Source organism: Mastomys coucha, unplaced genomic scaffold (assembly GCF_008632895.1).
Source record: "Mastomys coucha isolate ucsf_1 unplaced genomic scaffold, UCSF_Mcou_1 pScaffold3, whole genome shotgun sequence".
In the NCBI taxonomy this organism is placed as follows: domain Eukaryota; kingdom Metazoa; phylum Chordata; class Mammalia; order Rodentia; family Muridae; genus Mastomys; species Mastomys coucha.
In genome coordinates this window covers 64932786-64946750 of record NW_022196909.1, presented here as the reverse complement: position 1 = coordinate 64946750, position 13965 = coordinate 64932786, and the positions used below count along the sequence as shown (strand labels likewise).

General features: G+C 46.9%; 1 protein-coding gene across 3 annotated transcripts in view; it reads left to right on the top strand.

The window, feature by feature from the left end:
* The window catches only part of Rftn1 (raftlin, lipid raft linker 1), a 200699-nt gene that overhangs the window by 18027 nt on the left and 168707 nt on the right, over positions 1-13965 (top strand). For 2 of the 3 annotated variants that reach the window (XM_031348247.1, XM_031348248.1), the window contains exon 2: positions 3623-3779. In XM_031348247.1, the coding sequence (XP_031204107.1) occupies positions 3623-3779 (157 nt within the window). The remainder of the gene's footprint in view (positions 1-3622; positions 3780-13965) is intronic. The other variant, XM_031348249.1, reaches the window with a different exon arrangement.

Here is a 13965-nt window from a genome sequence, read left to right as displayed (position 1 = left end):
ATGATTGTGGTGGTGATGGTGGTGGTGGTGATGATGGTGGTGGTGGTGGTGGTGGTGTGTGTATGTAATTGTTACCCTGACCTCCTCACTCGCTTCTGTTGGTTCAGTCACCGTGGTGGTTTGAGTAAGAATGGCCTCCGTTGCCTCGTGTGTTTAAATGTTTAGCCATCAGGAAGTAGTGCTGCTTGAGAAGGGTTAGGAGGGGTGGCCTTGTGGGAGGGAGTGTGTCACTGGGGGTGGATGTTGAGGTTTCAGAAGCCCAAGCCGGGCCCACTGTTGCTCTCTTGTCCAGATATAGAGCTCTCAGCTCCTTCTCCAGCACCATGTCTGCCTGTGTGCCACCATACTTCCCAGCATGACCATAATAGACTAGAACCTCCGAACCGTAAGCAAGCCTCCAATTAAAGGCTTCCTTTTAGAGAGTTGCTGTGGTCATGGTGTCTTTACAGCAGCCGAGCACCGAGACAGCACAGAGCCGTCCCGTGAACTCCTCAGTCTTTGAATCTCAATGCACGAGTGTAGTCCCATGTATAGGACTACAAAGTGCAGAGTCACTGCACTGGGTTCTGGGACCATGGGTGTTCTTGTGCTTTGCGATGCCCACACATACACATTTTTTGTTGGCACAGATCTAGAGAGGATTCACTAGATGCCAAAGCAGGTATCCATGCAGCCTTCCCACACACTGCCATTTTGCAGTTTCTCCAGACTATCTCACTATCAGCATCAGCAGGAGAATTCCACCTGCTCTGGGTTGGACTTTTTTTTCTGTTTTGGTTTTTGGATTTTTGGTTTTGTTTGTTTGTTTGTTTTTACATTTTGAAGATGTAAAAGCACTCACTGTCATGACTTGGCAACATTTATTAATGTAAGAGATATTTACTAGGAATATTTTATGCAAAATCTAGCTGTTCTCCGTTCTACAGCAGATGCTGGAGAATGAGATCGAGCCCGGTGATGCACTTGTCGCTCTTGCAGAGGACCCAGGTTTGTTTGGTTCTCAGCACCTACAAGGCAGCTTACAACTGCTTGTAATCCTAATTTCAGAGACCTCTCTCGCCATCTCTGGCCTCCATGGACACCAGCCATGCATGTGGTGCACAGACATACATGTAAGCAAATACTCTCACACACAAACTTTTAAGTAAGTAAATATTTAAAGCAAACAAAAAGAGTTTCATCCAGCCTTGAACAGCTCTGTATGCTCACCAGCACTTGGCCCCAACTCAGAATCCCTTATTCTTGGAGATGGAACCAGCTCAGACTTCAGAGTCTTGAATTTGGGGATATTTGCATAGACCTTCCCAGCTGAGCTCCTCTTGTGAAATTCCAAAGTCCTAAGTGCTCTGAAATCCAACGTTTTCCCACACCATCTCTCAAAAGATTTCAGGCTTTGACTATTCCGACTAGGGTGCTCAATCCTGCAAGTGGCTCTTCTGGTGTCGGCTCTCTCCCTCTGACCCTTCTGCCATTTTTCTGTTGAGCAATACATTAGAGCTTTCCACTTGTTCCTTGGTCATCTGTGTGTATCCATTATGCTCGCTGGGGCTGCCTCAAGTGGCCGCTAGGTATTTTCTCTTTTCCTTGTTGATCTGAGGGAATATGAGTAGATACAGTCTGCAGGGCACAGTGGTGTGAGAAATGAGTCCCATTAGTTGGAGAGAGAGACAGAGACGAAGGGGGGGGGAAAGAGGGGGAAAGAGGGAGAGAGGGGGGGAAGGAGGAGGGGGAGGGGATCGAGGAGGGGGGCAAGCACTGGCAGCATTTCCTCCCAGCTCTGCTTTGGTGAGCCTGGTGGCAGCATGAGGTCTGTGCAGTGAGAGTTGGAGCTGGCTGGCCAGCACAGTGTACAAGCGCTTCACAGGCAGCTTGTGCACCCTCGGGATCTCATCACACTCTGAATGTTCTGAGGAACAGACAGATTTAATCTTAATCTGTGCTTCCCAGAGCCCAGGCTGTGTTGACATCACTCTCCTGTGATCAGTTGGGGTATCACCCACTTGGCTTGTCTTTTTCCCTACTGATGCAGCAGTGTGATGCCCAGTTGTGAAGGTGACTCACAGGGGTTAAGTAGGGGCTTAGATCCGGTCTAGCCTCTCCTCTCCTCTCCTCTCCTCTCCTCTCCTCTCCTCTCCTCTCCTCTCCTCTCCTCTCCAAGCCACAACTAGGGTAGGACTTCATTCCTCGGAGGACAAGGCACCCTCTTTACAGCTCACAAAGGCATTCTGGGCTAGTGGTGGCTTGGCTTTTGACCTATGAGGCCAAGGATGACAGATGTCACAGCCTGCCCTTCCTTTTCTCCCTCATCCTTTACTCTTGCAGAGTCCCCAACATCTCCACATGCCCAAATCTGTATAGCAGAGCTCACTTCAGTTCCTAAGCTGCTGCTGGCCTTGTGCTATGATCACACACTCCTCCTTCCTTTCCCACCCGGCTCAACTCTTGGCAATGGGCAGGAATGAAGGACATTTCTGGACTCTTTGTACTCCTGTTCTGGCACTCACAGTACCCGCCATGTCATGGTGTACTGGTCCCAGCACTGCGAGCCTTGGGTCCATTGCTTTCTGTCCCCCGCACACCGCCCCCTTGAACATGGCAGCAGCATGCTTTGCATGGCTCCTTCAGCAGCTGATGCACACATCAGCTGCTGTGTCTGAAGAAAGACTGAGTAGTTTCCAAGTTATCGGTTCACACAGACTGCACACATGTCATATGTGCTCCAGTTCCTGGACACTCATGCCCTCTTACTAAGGCATAAGCCAGCCTTCTGGTTGCTCTCCATTCTCTCTGCCTTTTTTAATTACTGCAAAGCAGAGGCGGGTTGTAGTTATTTCTTCCTGCTCCCTACCTTATTTCTTCCTGCTCCCTTCCATGCCGTTACTACTTTTTTTGAAGCTTTGAAGTTTGTTTTTCTGAAACTTGCCAAATTGATTTAGGATGCTGGGAACCTTATGAATGGATCAGCGGAGGAAATCCTTGTCTTTACAGAAAGCAGTCCCTACATTTTGTGTGTGAGCCTGCTCGTGTGTGTGTGTGTGTGTGTGTGTGTGTGTGTGTTTATTTCCTACCATTTGGCCTGAATAAAAAGGAAGAAGAGAAGGGGGCATCTACTTTTGAGATGTTTGAATATCAATTCCTGTCTAAATAATTATTGTTGCGGGAGAAAGGATGGCAGAGTTTAGAGACTATAACAACAACTTATTATTCTCCCCTAGCAACCATGTGGAAGGTGACATGTGTCTCGTGTCTCTGCAGACGGGCTGACAGCATAATGCACAATATTGCTTTTTAGACCCTATTTTTTTTAAAATCATGTATACAGATAATAGTGCAGGAAGCTACTCTGAGGTATTATTTTCCTCAGATAGAGGAGAAAAGATACAAAGCAGGGACACTTTGAGGGTCACCTAGCTCTCCCAGGGTGGCTGGTAATGGCATACTCATAAGAAGGCAAGGTGGCCCAGGCCACCGTGTTCCGACTGTATTAAATCATACCTGTGATTTCCCAGGCACTGAGGTTTTTGATGTATCCCTCCAGAAAATTGGGGGTCTTTTGTGCTGTGGTGTTTCAAAATTAATGACAAAACAACTCTATCTGCCCTTGGTTGTTTCCTTGTTGTAGACAGCTGTCGAGATGGGTTGCAGTCTGAACAAGCTGGAGAAACGTGAAGAGAAGCGGCCTGGGAACATTTACTCAACGCTGAAGAGACCTCAGGTGGAGACGAAGGTAGACGTGGCCTATGAGTACTGCTTTCTAGAGTTCACCACACTGACTGCCGGTGAGTATAAGGTCCTGGGAGGGTGTCTAGGTGGGACACAGTGTAGGATGAGGCCTATCCCACAGTCTAAAACAGGAGAGTAGAGAGCTAGTCTTCTACCAGAGAGTGGCTGGCTAAAATAGCAGCATCCAAGTGAGGTGGCCCACAACAGTTACCTGATCATTCAGGAGGCTGAGCCTGATGGATAGAGAGCTTCAGGCTAGCCCGGACTACACGGCAAGACACGAACTCAAAGAGATAAACCAACCAGTCAGGCAGACAGGCAGCTACAAAGTAAAGTTAGGAGTCCGTGGTGCTTTAAATATACTTGGCCCAGGGAGTGGCACTATTAGGGGGTGTGGCCTTGCTGAAGGAAGTGTGTCACTGTGAGGGTAGGCATTGAGACTCTGCTTCTAGCTACTTGGAAGACAGTCTCTCCTGGCTACAGTCGGATCAAGATGTCGAGCTCTCAGCTCCTTCTCCAGCACCATGTCTGCCTGGACGCTGCCATGCTTGTCTTAGTTTTGGGTTTAAATGCCATGATGATAATGGAATGAAGCCCAGAACCTGGAAGCCAGCCCTAAGTAAATGTTGTCCTTTATAAGAGTTGCCTTGGTCATGGTGTTTCTCACAGCAATAAAACCCTAAGACAGTCAGTCAGCAAGTAATCCACGTAGGTGGCTGAACTCAGCCTGTGGACCAGGTATTTTGTATACGCTCTATTAGCCAACCTTGTAGAAGAAAATGCCCTCTATGTTAATTGGTCTGTCCCCTGTCTCCCCAAGTTCATTGGCCATCGTTTCCCTCTTGTCGGTCTGGCTAAGCTTCATCTCATCTGACAGATGGGGTCTGGATCATTTCCCACAATCAGTGCCTACGCCGAAGGGGGCAGGATGTGGCCCTGGGATGACAGGAGGTAAAGGATGCTCAAGTTATGACAGAATATGTCTTGAGATACTCAGTGTCCTCAGCACCTACTGTGTGCAGTTGGGCTGGTTCTGGGGAGTGCAGGAGGTTATTCTGGTAGATAGGGAGACCCAGTGACATGGCCAAAGAGCTTAGTAGGTTCCAGTTGTCAAGAATGGTAGGTAAAATTGAAGAGACCTGCTCTTCCTTTTGGATCGAAGAAAATCAGAAGCATGCATCAACACTTTCCCTGAATGTGACTTAAGGTACTGCTTCCTTGGGTACCGGGGGATACTTTCAGCGCCTGTGAATGTGAAGGAGAGGAAAGTGTGGGAATAGGACCTAGGATTGCAGGGTGTGTGTGTGTGAAAAGGTGACAGAGCCACGGGACTAATCCTGTGGGACTCCAACTCTGGAGTCCAGCATCAGAGTGCAGACCTGAGTTTATTGCCCTGCCCGTAAGCTTATATACAGTATTTGAGTCAATCCCAAGTCCCTAAATCCTTGGCCAGTCAGTAATAGCTTGCCAAGTGGTCATCATGCACCAATGAAAGCCCTGCCTGATGAGGTAACTCAGAAGGAGTGGGGGAGCATTGCCACCTATTAGGACGTCCACGAAGACAGGGGAAGCTGCCACCACCCTGGGCTCAGCTACTTTTTGCTATCTCATGGGTGTACCTGGAGGCATCTTAGATCTAATGCCATGTGCAGCAGATCAGGACTCTTGGAGGAGTGACAGGAGCCACAATCCCTCACAGGGAAGGACCCTTGAACTGGTGGGGCTGACCCAAGGGCTGTTCAGGGCAGTAAATCGTCAGGCCTCTTGAGCTGCAGGGTTGCCACCAGTCCATAAAATGGGCTGTCCCAGGGTGATGTATCCCTGTCACAGGGCAGCATCATGACTAGAGCTGTATGAAGGGTGTGGCACTTCCTCCTCTTCCCTTTCTCCTCACATCCTTTTTGCTGCTTCTCCCTAGCCTAAGGCCCCAGTGCTTCTGGGTTTCCACAGGACATAGGCAACCAGGCCTCTTCACATATCCCTTCCACGGCACCAGAACCAAACCCAGTCACTGTGTGAGACACTGAGAAGGATTGCTTCCTTCTCAGGCTCAGCCTGTCCTAACCCACCAGAGGGTTTCATTCTGAGAGTTCAGATGTGCAGTGCTCACACCCCTGTAGGTTGTAGACTTGGTTTCCATATGACGGCACTGTTAGGAGGTGGTGAAGACAGAGAGAGTGGTCAATGGAAGCATGTCTCTAATGGTCACACCTGGTCCCATTCCCCGCTTGAGACCTGGCCACCATGACACCAGCAGCCTCTTTGTCTATGTAGAAAGATCTGTGGGAAGTACCCTGATAGCTGGGATACAGAAGCTGTGCGAATGCTCTCTTTTGTGGGTTTTGCATCTTGGTTGTGTTTCTTTTATCATTAGGAGAGTGGGTGCTCACACTTCTAATCCCCGCAGGGGAAGAGCTGAGAGTTTGAGACCCGCTCTCATTATGTGGTGTCTTGTCTGCCATGAGAAAGGGGAGAATACAACAGCCGCTGGTGAGAGAACAACTCCTTTATTATTCACACCACAGAGCAGAGTTGCTGATTGATCGGAGCCACATAAAGACCTGGGAGCCTTGTTTCTTCTGCAGCCCCGTGTAGGGCCGGAAGATGGTTTATAAGTGTAAAACCCATAAGGATCTGAACCAAGTTACTGTTATAATTTTTACCAATCAGAACTCAGGGACTAGGGGCTTTTCCAAGTGTTCCATCATCGTTGGCTGACATTAATTTTGCTGAAGCCATCAATTTCATTTGTTCTTTCTGTTGTTAGGAACAGGCATTGTATTTGGGGGAACTTTTGTTGCTTAGAGAGGGAGTTGGTCAGTTTAGATAAAATGGAGTCAAAAGTCAAAATGGCAGTACTTAAGGCAAGTTGTTCCCAGCACTCTGGGTGTATGGCACCACCCCATGAGCTGGGAGCCTGGATGGAACAGGGGTGAGGTTGAGGGTCAGTGAGGGCAGGTGACCTCTCTCTGTGCTTCCTGGCTGGCCTGATGTGAGCTGCTTTGTTCTTCCACACCCTTCTGCCATGGTGGAGAGGGGCCCCTGATGCACTGAGCTGAAATACATCTCCTCTCTGTTATAGGAAAGCAATTTTGATTGTCATAAGGCCCCACGAACACACACCATTCTTAGCCCACCCCCTCGTGTTCATCGTCACCATTATGACCTCACCCTCTGGTGTGTTTCTCTGGGCCGCAGTGACTGTCTCCTCATAGCTTTCTGGCATCCTCCTTTCCTCGGTGGCCTGATATTTTTGTTGTTGTTATTAAAATATTATTTTGTGTTGTTATTATTAAACCTGCGTCCATCATCAAAAGCTACAACAGCCCCAGCTTTCTTGCTTCTGCCTGACCCCTAATCCCGTTGCTTCTCTACCTAAAGCCTGCCCATGATTCCGATCTCTCCTTAAATGTCACCAGATTCCCTCTGACCTCATTCTCTTCTCATGCTTCTTGCTGCTGCTGCTGCTTTGGGCTTCACTGGGTCTCCCTGTGTAGCTCAGGCTGGCCTGGAACTCTCAAATCTCATGCTCAGCTCCCTGAGTGCTGGCTCATAGGTGGGCACTGCCGTACCTGGCCTATCTCTCTAACCTCTTTCTTCTCTCTGACCACCTGACCCTTCTTTGCATCCTGAGTACTAGATCTCCCATGCTGTGTAGGTGCTATGTGGCAAACTTTGCCTTGGAAGATACAACATATACACACCCCCCACACATGTACACTCTTCCCCACAACCCCTCTACAGACCAAAGCAATTGTTTGTACTAGCATCTAGTTTAGTGAACTAACAATTTGGGAGCAGGGCAGATTATTAATAGGAATATGGGTAGGAGTTACTTAACAGGAGCAGGGGGTACTCAAAAGCAACTACATCACTGGAAAGCCTACCCCAACATGGAGTACCCCATTTGGAGCTTTCTGTACAGTGGGCACGCATCTGGACAGATCCAGTAATCCTCCTCTATTGGGCTGGTTGGAGTCTCTTCGCCTAGTGGTGTTTGCTTCTTTTATAAAGCTGGAGAACCTTGCATCCAAGTTTCCTCTTTTCCAGACCATAACTTTTTGATTGCCTCCCAGTCTCAGGGGCAGCCGATGCCACCCCCGCTGCCACCTCTTCCTCCTCCTCCTTCTCATCCTCTTCTTCTTCCTCTTCCTCTTCTTCCTCCTCCTTCTCTTCTTCCCTCCAGAAGGGAGAGTTTGAATTTTGAGGAAACTGCCCACAGTGGCCTCAACCACCCCAGGTACTGTGTATTTTATATTTATTGTTTCTTCTTTGCTGTCTGCTTTTCTGCATCCTCACAGGGTAGAATTTCCATGTCCTAAGTCTGAAGATTGTGCCTGTATTCTGAAGTACTCAGTGTGTAGGGCAGTGCCTGGTTCAATCAATATGTATGTTTGAACCCTGTTCTTCTACCACTTCAAGCTGTGGAGTGAGGCACCCACCCTGCCATCCATGCACTCTGAAAGCACGGCTTAATGGCTTGATGTGATTTAATCATACAGTGCGCTATGATTTATGTAGCAGTCCTCTTTACTGGACTTTTAAGTTATTTTTGGGATCTGAGATATTATAAATAATGTTGTGCATAAATTCTTCATGTGCGTTTTTGATGATTTCCTTGGGAATCGTCAGGCGAAGTTTACAGCTCTTAGGACTGAGAAGTTGCCAGCCTTCCCTCAGGATAAGGCCTGTTTGCATAAGACACGTGTCTGACCAGACTCAACTCCTTGGCAGGTCTCTCTGGACCGCTGAAGTGAAGGTTTAGCTTAGTCTGGGCTCTCTGTTGCCTGGCACTGCTTTTGTGGACCCTCACCATACCCCCTTTGAAGGACTGCATCTGTAGCTTGTGCTTTGTGCTCTCCCAGAACCCTCCTTTCCAAGCTAGTCTGTCGGTGTAGGCCCTACTCCTTCCTGCTACCAAGTTCCTGCTGATCTGGATCCGTTCCTTCTCCACCATCCCTTCTGGATCTGTTCCTTCTCCACCATCCCTTCTGGATCCATTCCTTCTCTACCATCCCTTCTGGATCCATTCCTTCTCTACCATCCCTTCTGGATCCGTTCCTTCTCTACCATCCCTTCTGGATCCATTCCTTCTCTACCATCCCTTCTGGATCCCTCCCTTCTCCACCATCCCTTCTGGATCCATTCCTTCTCCACCATCCCTTCAGAGTTTCCCTCTTCTGAAGCCACAATATCTGTCAGTTCATCCCGAACACAATTCTACTTCATCATATTGTGAGCCTGTTCTTTTTCCTTCAGTGTAAGGACCAGATGTCTTTTTCTTTCTTAGTCTCTGAGAAGAGCTTGACCTAAGGTGCCAAGGACCAGCTCGGAGAAGGGTCCCGAGGAAGGGGTGTTTGGGAGCATTGAAAAGAGTAACTTGAAGTTAATCATGGGGTATAAGTTGACAGCCTTGTGTTCTGCTCAAGACAGCTCTCCAGAGATCTCTTCTAGATAGTTCATGCTAGAAAAAAATTTCTAAAGGAATTGTGTTTGCTCTCTAAGCAGTTCTCTCTAGGTAGCTCCCTCTTGCAGATCAAAGCCTGGTCTTTTATTTACATATCAATGCAGTTATTTACTCTAGATTCCCTTTTGATTATCCCAAGAATCAGCATTTTATGACCTTAGCTCCTTGATTATTAGAAGAAGATAGCAAATACATTTTTTTTTTTTTTAACATGGCAAATGAATTCAGAGATGTGCCTGCCCTGGTAAGCACAGATACTAAGCTTAGCTGGATGGGATCCAGCTCTGAAATCAGCATTTCTGCCATGCCTGCTCCTAAGCTATCTCTGTCCCAGTCTGATCTTGAACTTAGGAAACTGCCTGCCTTTGTAAGCACAAACAATAAACTTAGGTGGGTGGGATCCCGCCAGGTGATCAGCACTCCTTAAACTCTTTATCTCATTCCTTAATAGCTTTCTGACAGGCTGGCTTTTAGTGTAGCTGCCACTGTTCTTTTAGGTCAGTGAAGCTCTTCATACAATTCATATTGCATCCTTATTTTTGCATAGTTGAGAAACTATGTTCTTGAACTCATGTTTTAGATTTCTTTCCCAATCCTTAATGGCTGTTCTGAAGGTCAGAGCCTTTACCATTTTGCTAAGGACATTAGACACACCCTCGTCTCCCTGAGTCTCTGGTGGCTCCTGTGACTGCCTCAAAATTCCGTGCCAGGAAACCTTAGGGCAAAGTTCAAGCCTAGGTCTCCTCAGCTGGGAGGCTTGAGATCTGCCAGCGTGGTTGGAGCAGCCAGACAGAAGATGAGCAGAAGATGTGGTAGGAAGGAAGGCACTGCCATTCCAGGCAGTACAGGACCTAGTGACCAGACAGAACCCAGAGGCAATACTGTCTATGTGGGGAGCTGCAGTTGGCTTGGAGTATAGCCTTTGGGGACAGTAAGTGCCAGTCAGGTGATATAAAGTCCTAGTTGAGGCTGCAGAGACATGGCAGTCAGTAAAGTGTTTGCTGTTTAAGCATAGGATCTGATTTTGATCCCCAGAACATAGGTTAAAGGAAAGACATGGTGGCACTGGGGAGGCCTTTGCTTTTCTCTGGCTAACTGTCTCAGCTGAATTGGTGAGCTCCAGGTGAAAAGGAGAAACCTTGGGTCAGAAACCAAAGTGGAGAGACACTGAGGAGACATGCAAGATTGACCTTTGACCTCACATACACAGGCACTTGCACATAGGCATTAACATGTACACACACTCACATATACTCACACACATATACAGATGTGAACATGCACAAACACATATACACATACAGACATGAACATGCACACACACATACACAGACATGAGCATACACACACATATACATATCCACTCACACAAATATACATACACACAGATGCACACACAGACACACAAACACACACACAGTTTCATACACATACACATACTCACGCACTCACACAAACACAATATTACACACACATGTACACACACAGATGCACATACTTTCACATACTTACATATATACATATACACAGATGTATACATACAAATGTACACACAGATGCACGTGCAAAAACAGCCAGACACACACACACACACACACACACACACACACACACACACACACACATGCGCATGCACACAGAGTCTTAGTTGTTGAGCTGATGAATTTAGGTTCTCTCAAGAGGCCTGAAAGTTTGTAAGATGGGGAAAAGGTGTGTGTTATGAACAAAGTTATACTTTGGAAAGATTTTTCTAAGTTTAGTTGGAAGGATGGAAGGGGCAACATTAAGGGATTAAGGGAGAGATCACTGTTTGCAAATCCTTGCAGTCATCAGACAGCATAGTGGTGGTGGGAGCAGGAGAAGTGTCTGGGTCATGAGAAATCGGGAGCAGTCAGTCCTGGGGACTCAGGCACCTGGGCTGGTCTGTGAGTGTCATACAGTGGGTTCTCTGCCTCTGCCTAAAGCATCCATTATCTGTGGAGCACCAAGAGCTAGGAAAGGGATGACCTCTCCTCACATCTGAATTTATTCACACTTTTATTTTCAGAAGCTGTGATCGCCTTGGCAGGTAGTAAATAGGAAACGAGACCAGAAGCCAGAGAGAACAGGCACAGAACTAGCCTGTGAGCCCTATTGCGCACTGTGTGTAATTGGCTGTATGCAATAAAACACACCCATATTAAGAATGTTGTGTCTATAAATGAAACCATCTTCAAAACCACTACCACATTGAGGACAGAGAACTTTGCACAGGCTGTCCTGGAGCTCATGTGCTTGGCATGCTGCAGGCAGTCCTGGTGCTCATGTTCTTGGTGTGCCAGCAGTGGATTCAGGGATTCTGGGTTGAGGCCCTAGACAGCTATCTTCTTTTACCCTTTGTATTTGCTTTGCTTCATTTCTGTTCTTCCCTTTTGAATGGCATGTAAATGGCACCTACAGCGTGTCAACCCTGATGTCTGGCTCCATTAATCTGGACCTCTGACCCCTCCATGCCACTGTTTTATGAGAGCCTGATCCTTCTTGTTCCCAGCACTCACTGCAACCACTTGATTCTTCTCCTGTTGAGCACTGGACTAGGTCAAGTTTGGGGCTATTAGAAGAAATGTTGCTGTGAACATATGTGGACAGGTGTTCGTGTGTGTGTGTGTGTGTGTGTGTGTGTGTGTGTGTGTGTGTGTGTGTGTATGTGTGTATGCCAGGTGTGTCTGTGTGTAGATAAACTTATGGAACAAACATACCAGGCATGGAGTTGTTGGGGTGTTTGGCATGTATGAATTTTTAAGGTGCTACCTCATTGCTTTGCAGAGTGTTTGAGCCTTTGGACATTCCCAACAGTGATGCAGTGATGGTGGGAATGGCTGGCTTACTTATTTACATAAATTAGAGATATTTACTCTGGCTCTGACATTGCATTAATCTATCTGTCGCTGTCTCTTGTTCTCTTTCTAAGACAGGGTAGCACCAGCAGGCCTGGAATTTTCTAGGTCATTTGGTCTGAGCTCATATTTGTTGTAGCCTTTCTTAGCTTCCTTAGTGCTGGGATTACAGGCTTGTGTCGTTCATCATGCCTTACACATGGGATGCTGGAGAGGGAACACAGGGCTTGTGCATGCTAGCAAAGCCTTGACCAGCTAAGCTACATCGCTGCTTCATGTTATTATTATTACTATTACTACTACTGTTGTTATTACTATACTACATATAATAAGAGATAACATTATATTATATAATTATATATTCCTCGAAACATTGGCCATTATGTAATATATTAAATAATTATATATTATATTTAATATATTATATAATACATTATCACCATATATTAATTGTGTAACATATAATTATACATAACAATTATTATTTTAATTGCTACTATTACGGAGAAGGAGCACGCAGTAAGGCAGGCCTAGCGTCTTTTATGAAACAGAAAAGTAGATGGAAATAGAACTTGCAAAGGTAATGAAAGTAGTTAGCATGTGGGGCCCTGCTGCCAAAGGTTAGTGGCCCTTTGTTCTGAATGATGCCCAAATGTTCCCACCTTCTCTGGGCTTCCTGAACTCTTCAATCTCTGGACTTCGATGGCAACATAAACTCAATTCAAGAGCTTCCACATGAAAGGCTCCGTTGTCTTTTTGCTTCACGGCCTGCACCTTCACACTCGCCTCCTTTTCTCTCCTATTCCTGTAAGCCATTCCCATGACACACAGCAGAATTTCCACAGCAGGCTCCATGACCACATTTTTAAAATTCCCCTCCCTGTGGTTTTCCTGTCTGGGGCTCTGTCAGAGCTGGCCTTTGGGATTTTTCTGATATTGTGCTGACAAAGCTTATGCTTGCATGTTTGCTGCCGGCCTTCCATCCTTAAATGCTGTGTGCAAATTTTGTTTGGTTGTGCTAAGAACACAGGGGACCTTTTTTGTTCAAAACATGCATGCTGTGCAATGAATCATAGACGGGTCCCCCGTCATTTAGCTTCTAGTGTGGGCAGCGGGAGCCCCAAACACCACTACAGAAGCCGTCCAATCAGTCAGGAATTTGTCCTCTAGAAAGCTGTGGCTCCCCCACCGCTGGGAGAAAGACTGATCCTGTATGATGGGCTACAGTTTTTATCACACTCTGAAAATTAATTTATCACTATGAATGTTAGGACTTGGCTGTGGGTTGCAAGTTTAGTGGTGCGTTAAGCACCTGGTGCTTGCCCAGGGGTGCGCTGGCTGTGATAGGGAATTAGAGGGTCAGCACAGCCATGTCCAGAGTCGGCCATGGTGGCTGCATGTAAGGCTTGTTGGAACCCCGGATCCCCATCCCCTGCCTCAGGGAGGGCTCTGATTCAGGAAGTCTGAGGCAAGGCCTTAAAACCTTCATTGCACTGAATTTCACCTATGGGAAGACCGCTGGCCAAGGACCACAGTTGAGAGTGGAGGTGGTATCAGTGGCAGCTTGTTAACATACAGTATGTTTAATAGTTACAGATCTACCTAGACATAAACCATCGTACATTTTACTTCCTTTAAGTGGCTTATTATATATTTTAGAGGACATAAGGCAGGCCAATACAACTATTCTCTTAAGAACGTTTTTATTATATTTATTACTGAGTGTATGTGTATGGGCACACACATGTCATGCTGTGTGTTGGGGACCAAAGGACAACTTGAGGGAGTCAGTTTTTTTTTCCCTCCCACCACATGGGTCCCAGGAATTGAACTCGGGTCTTTGGGCTTGGCAGCAAGCACCTTTATCTGCTGAGTCATTGGCTGTAATTAATTTATTTC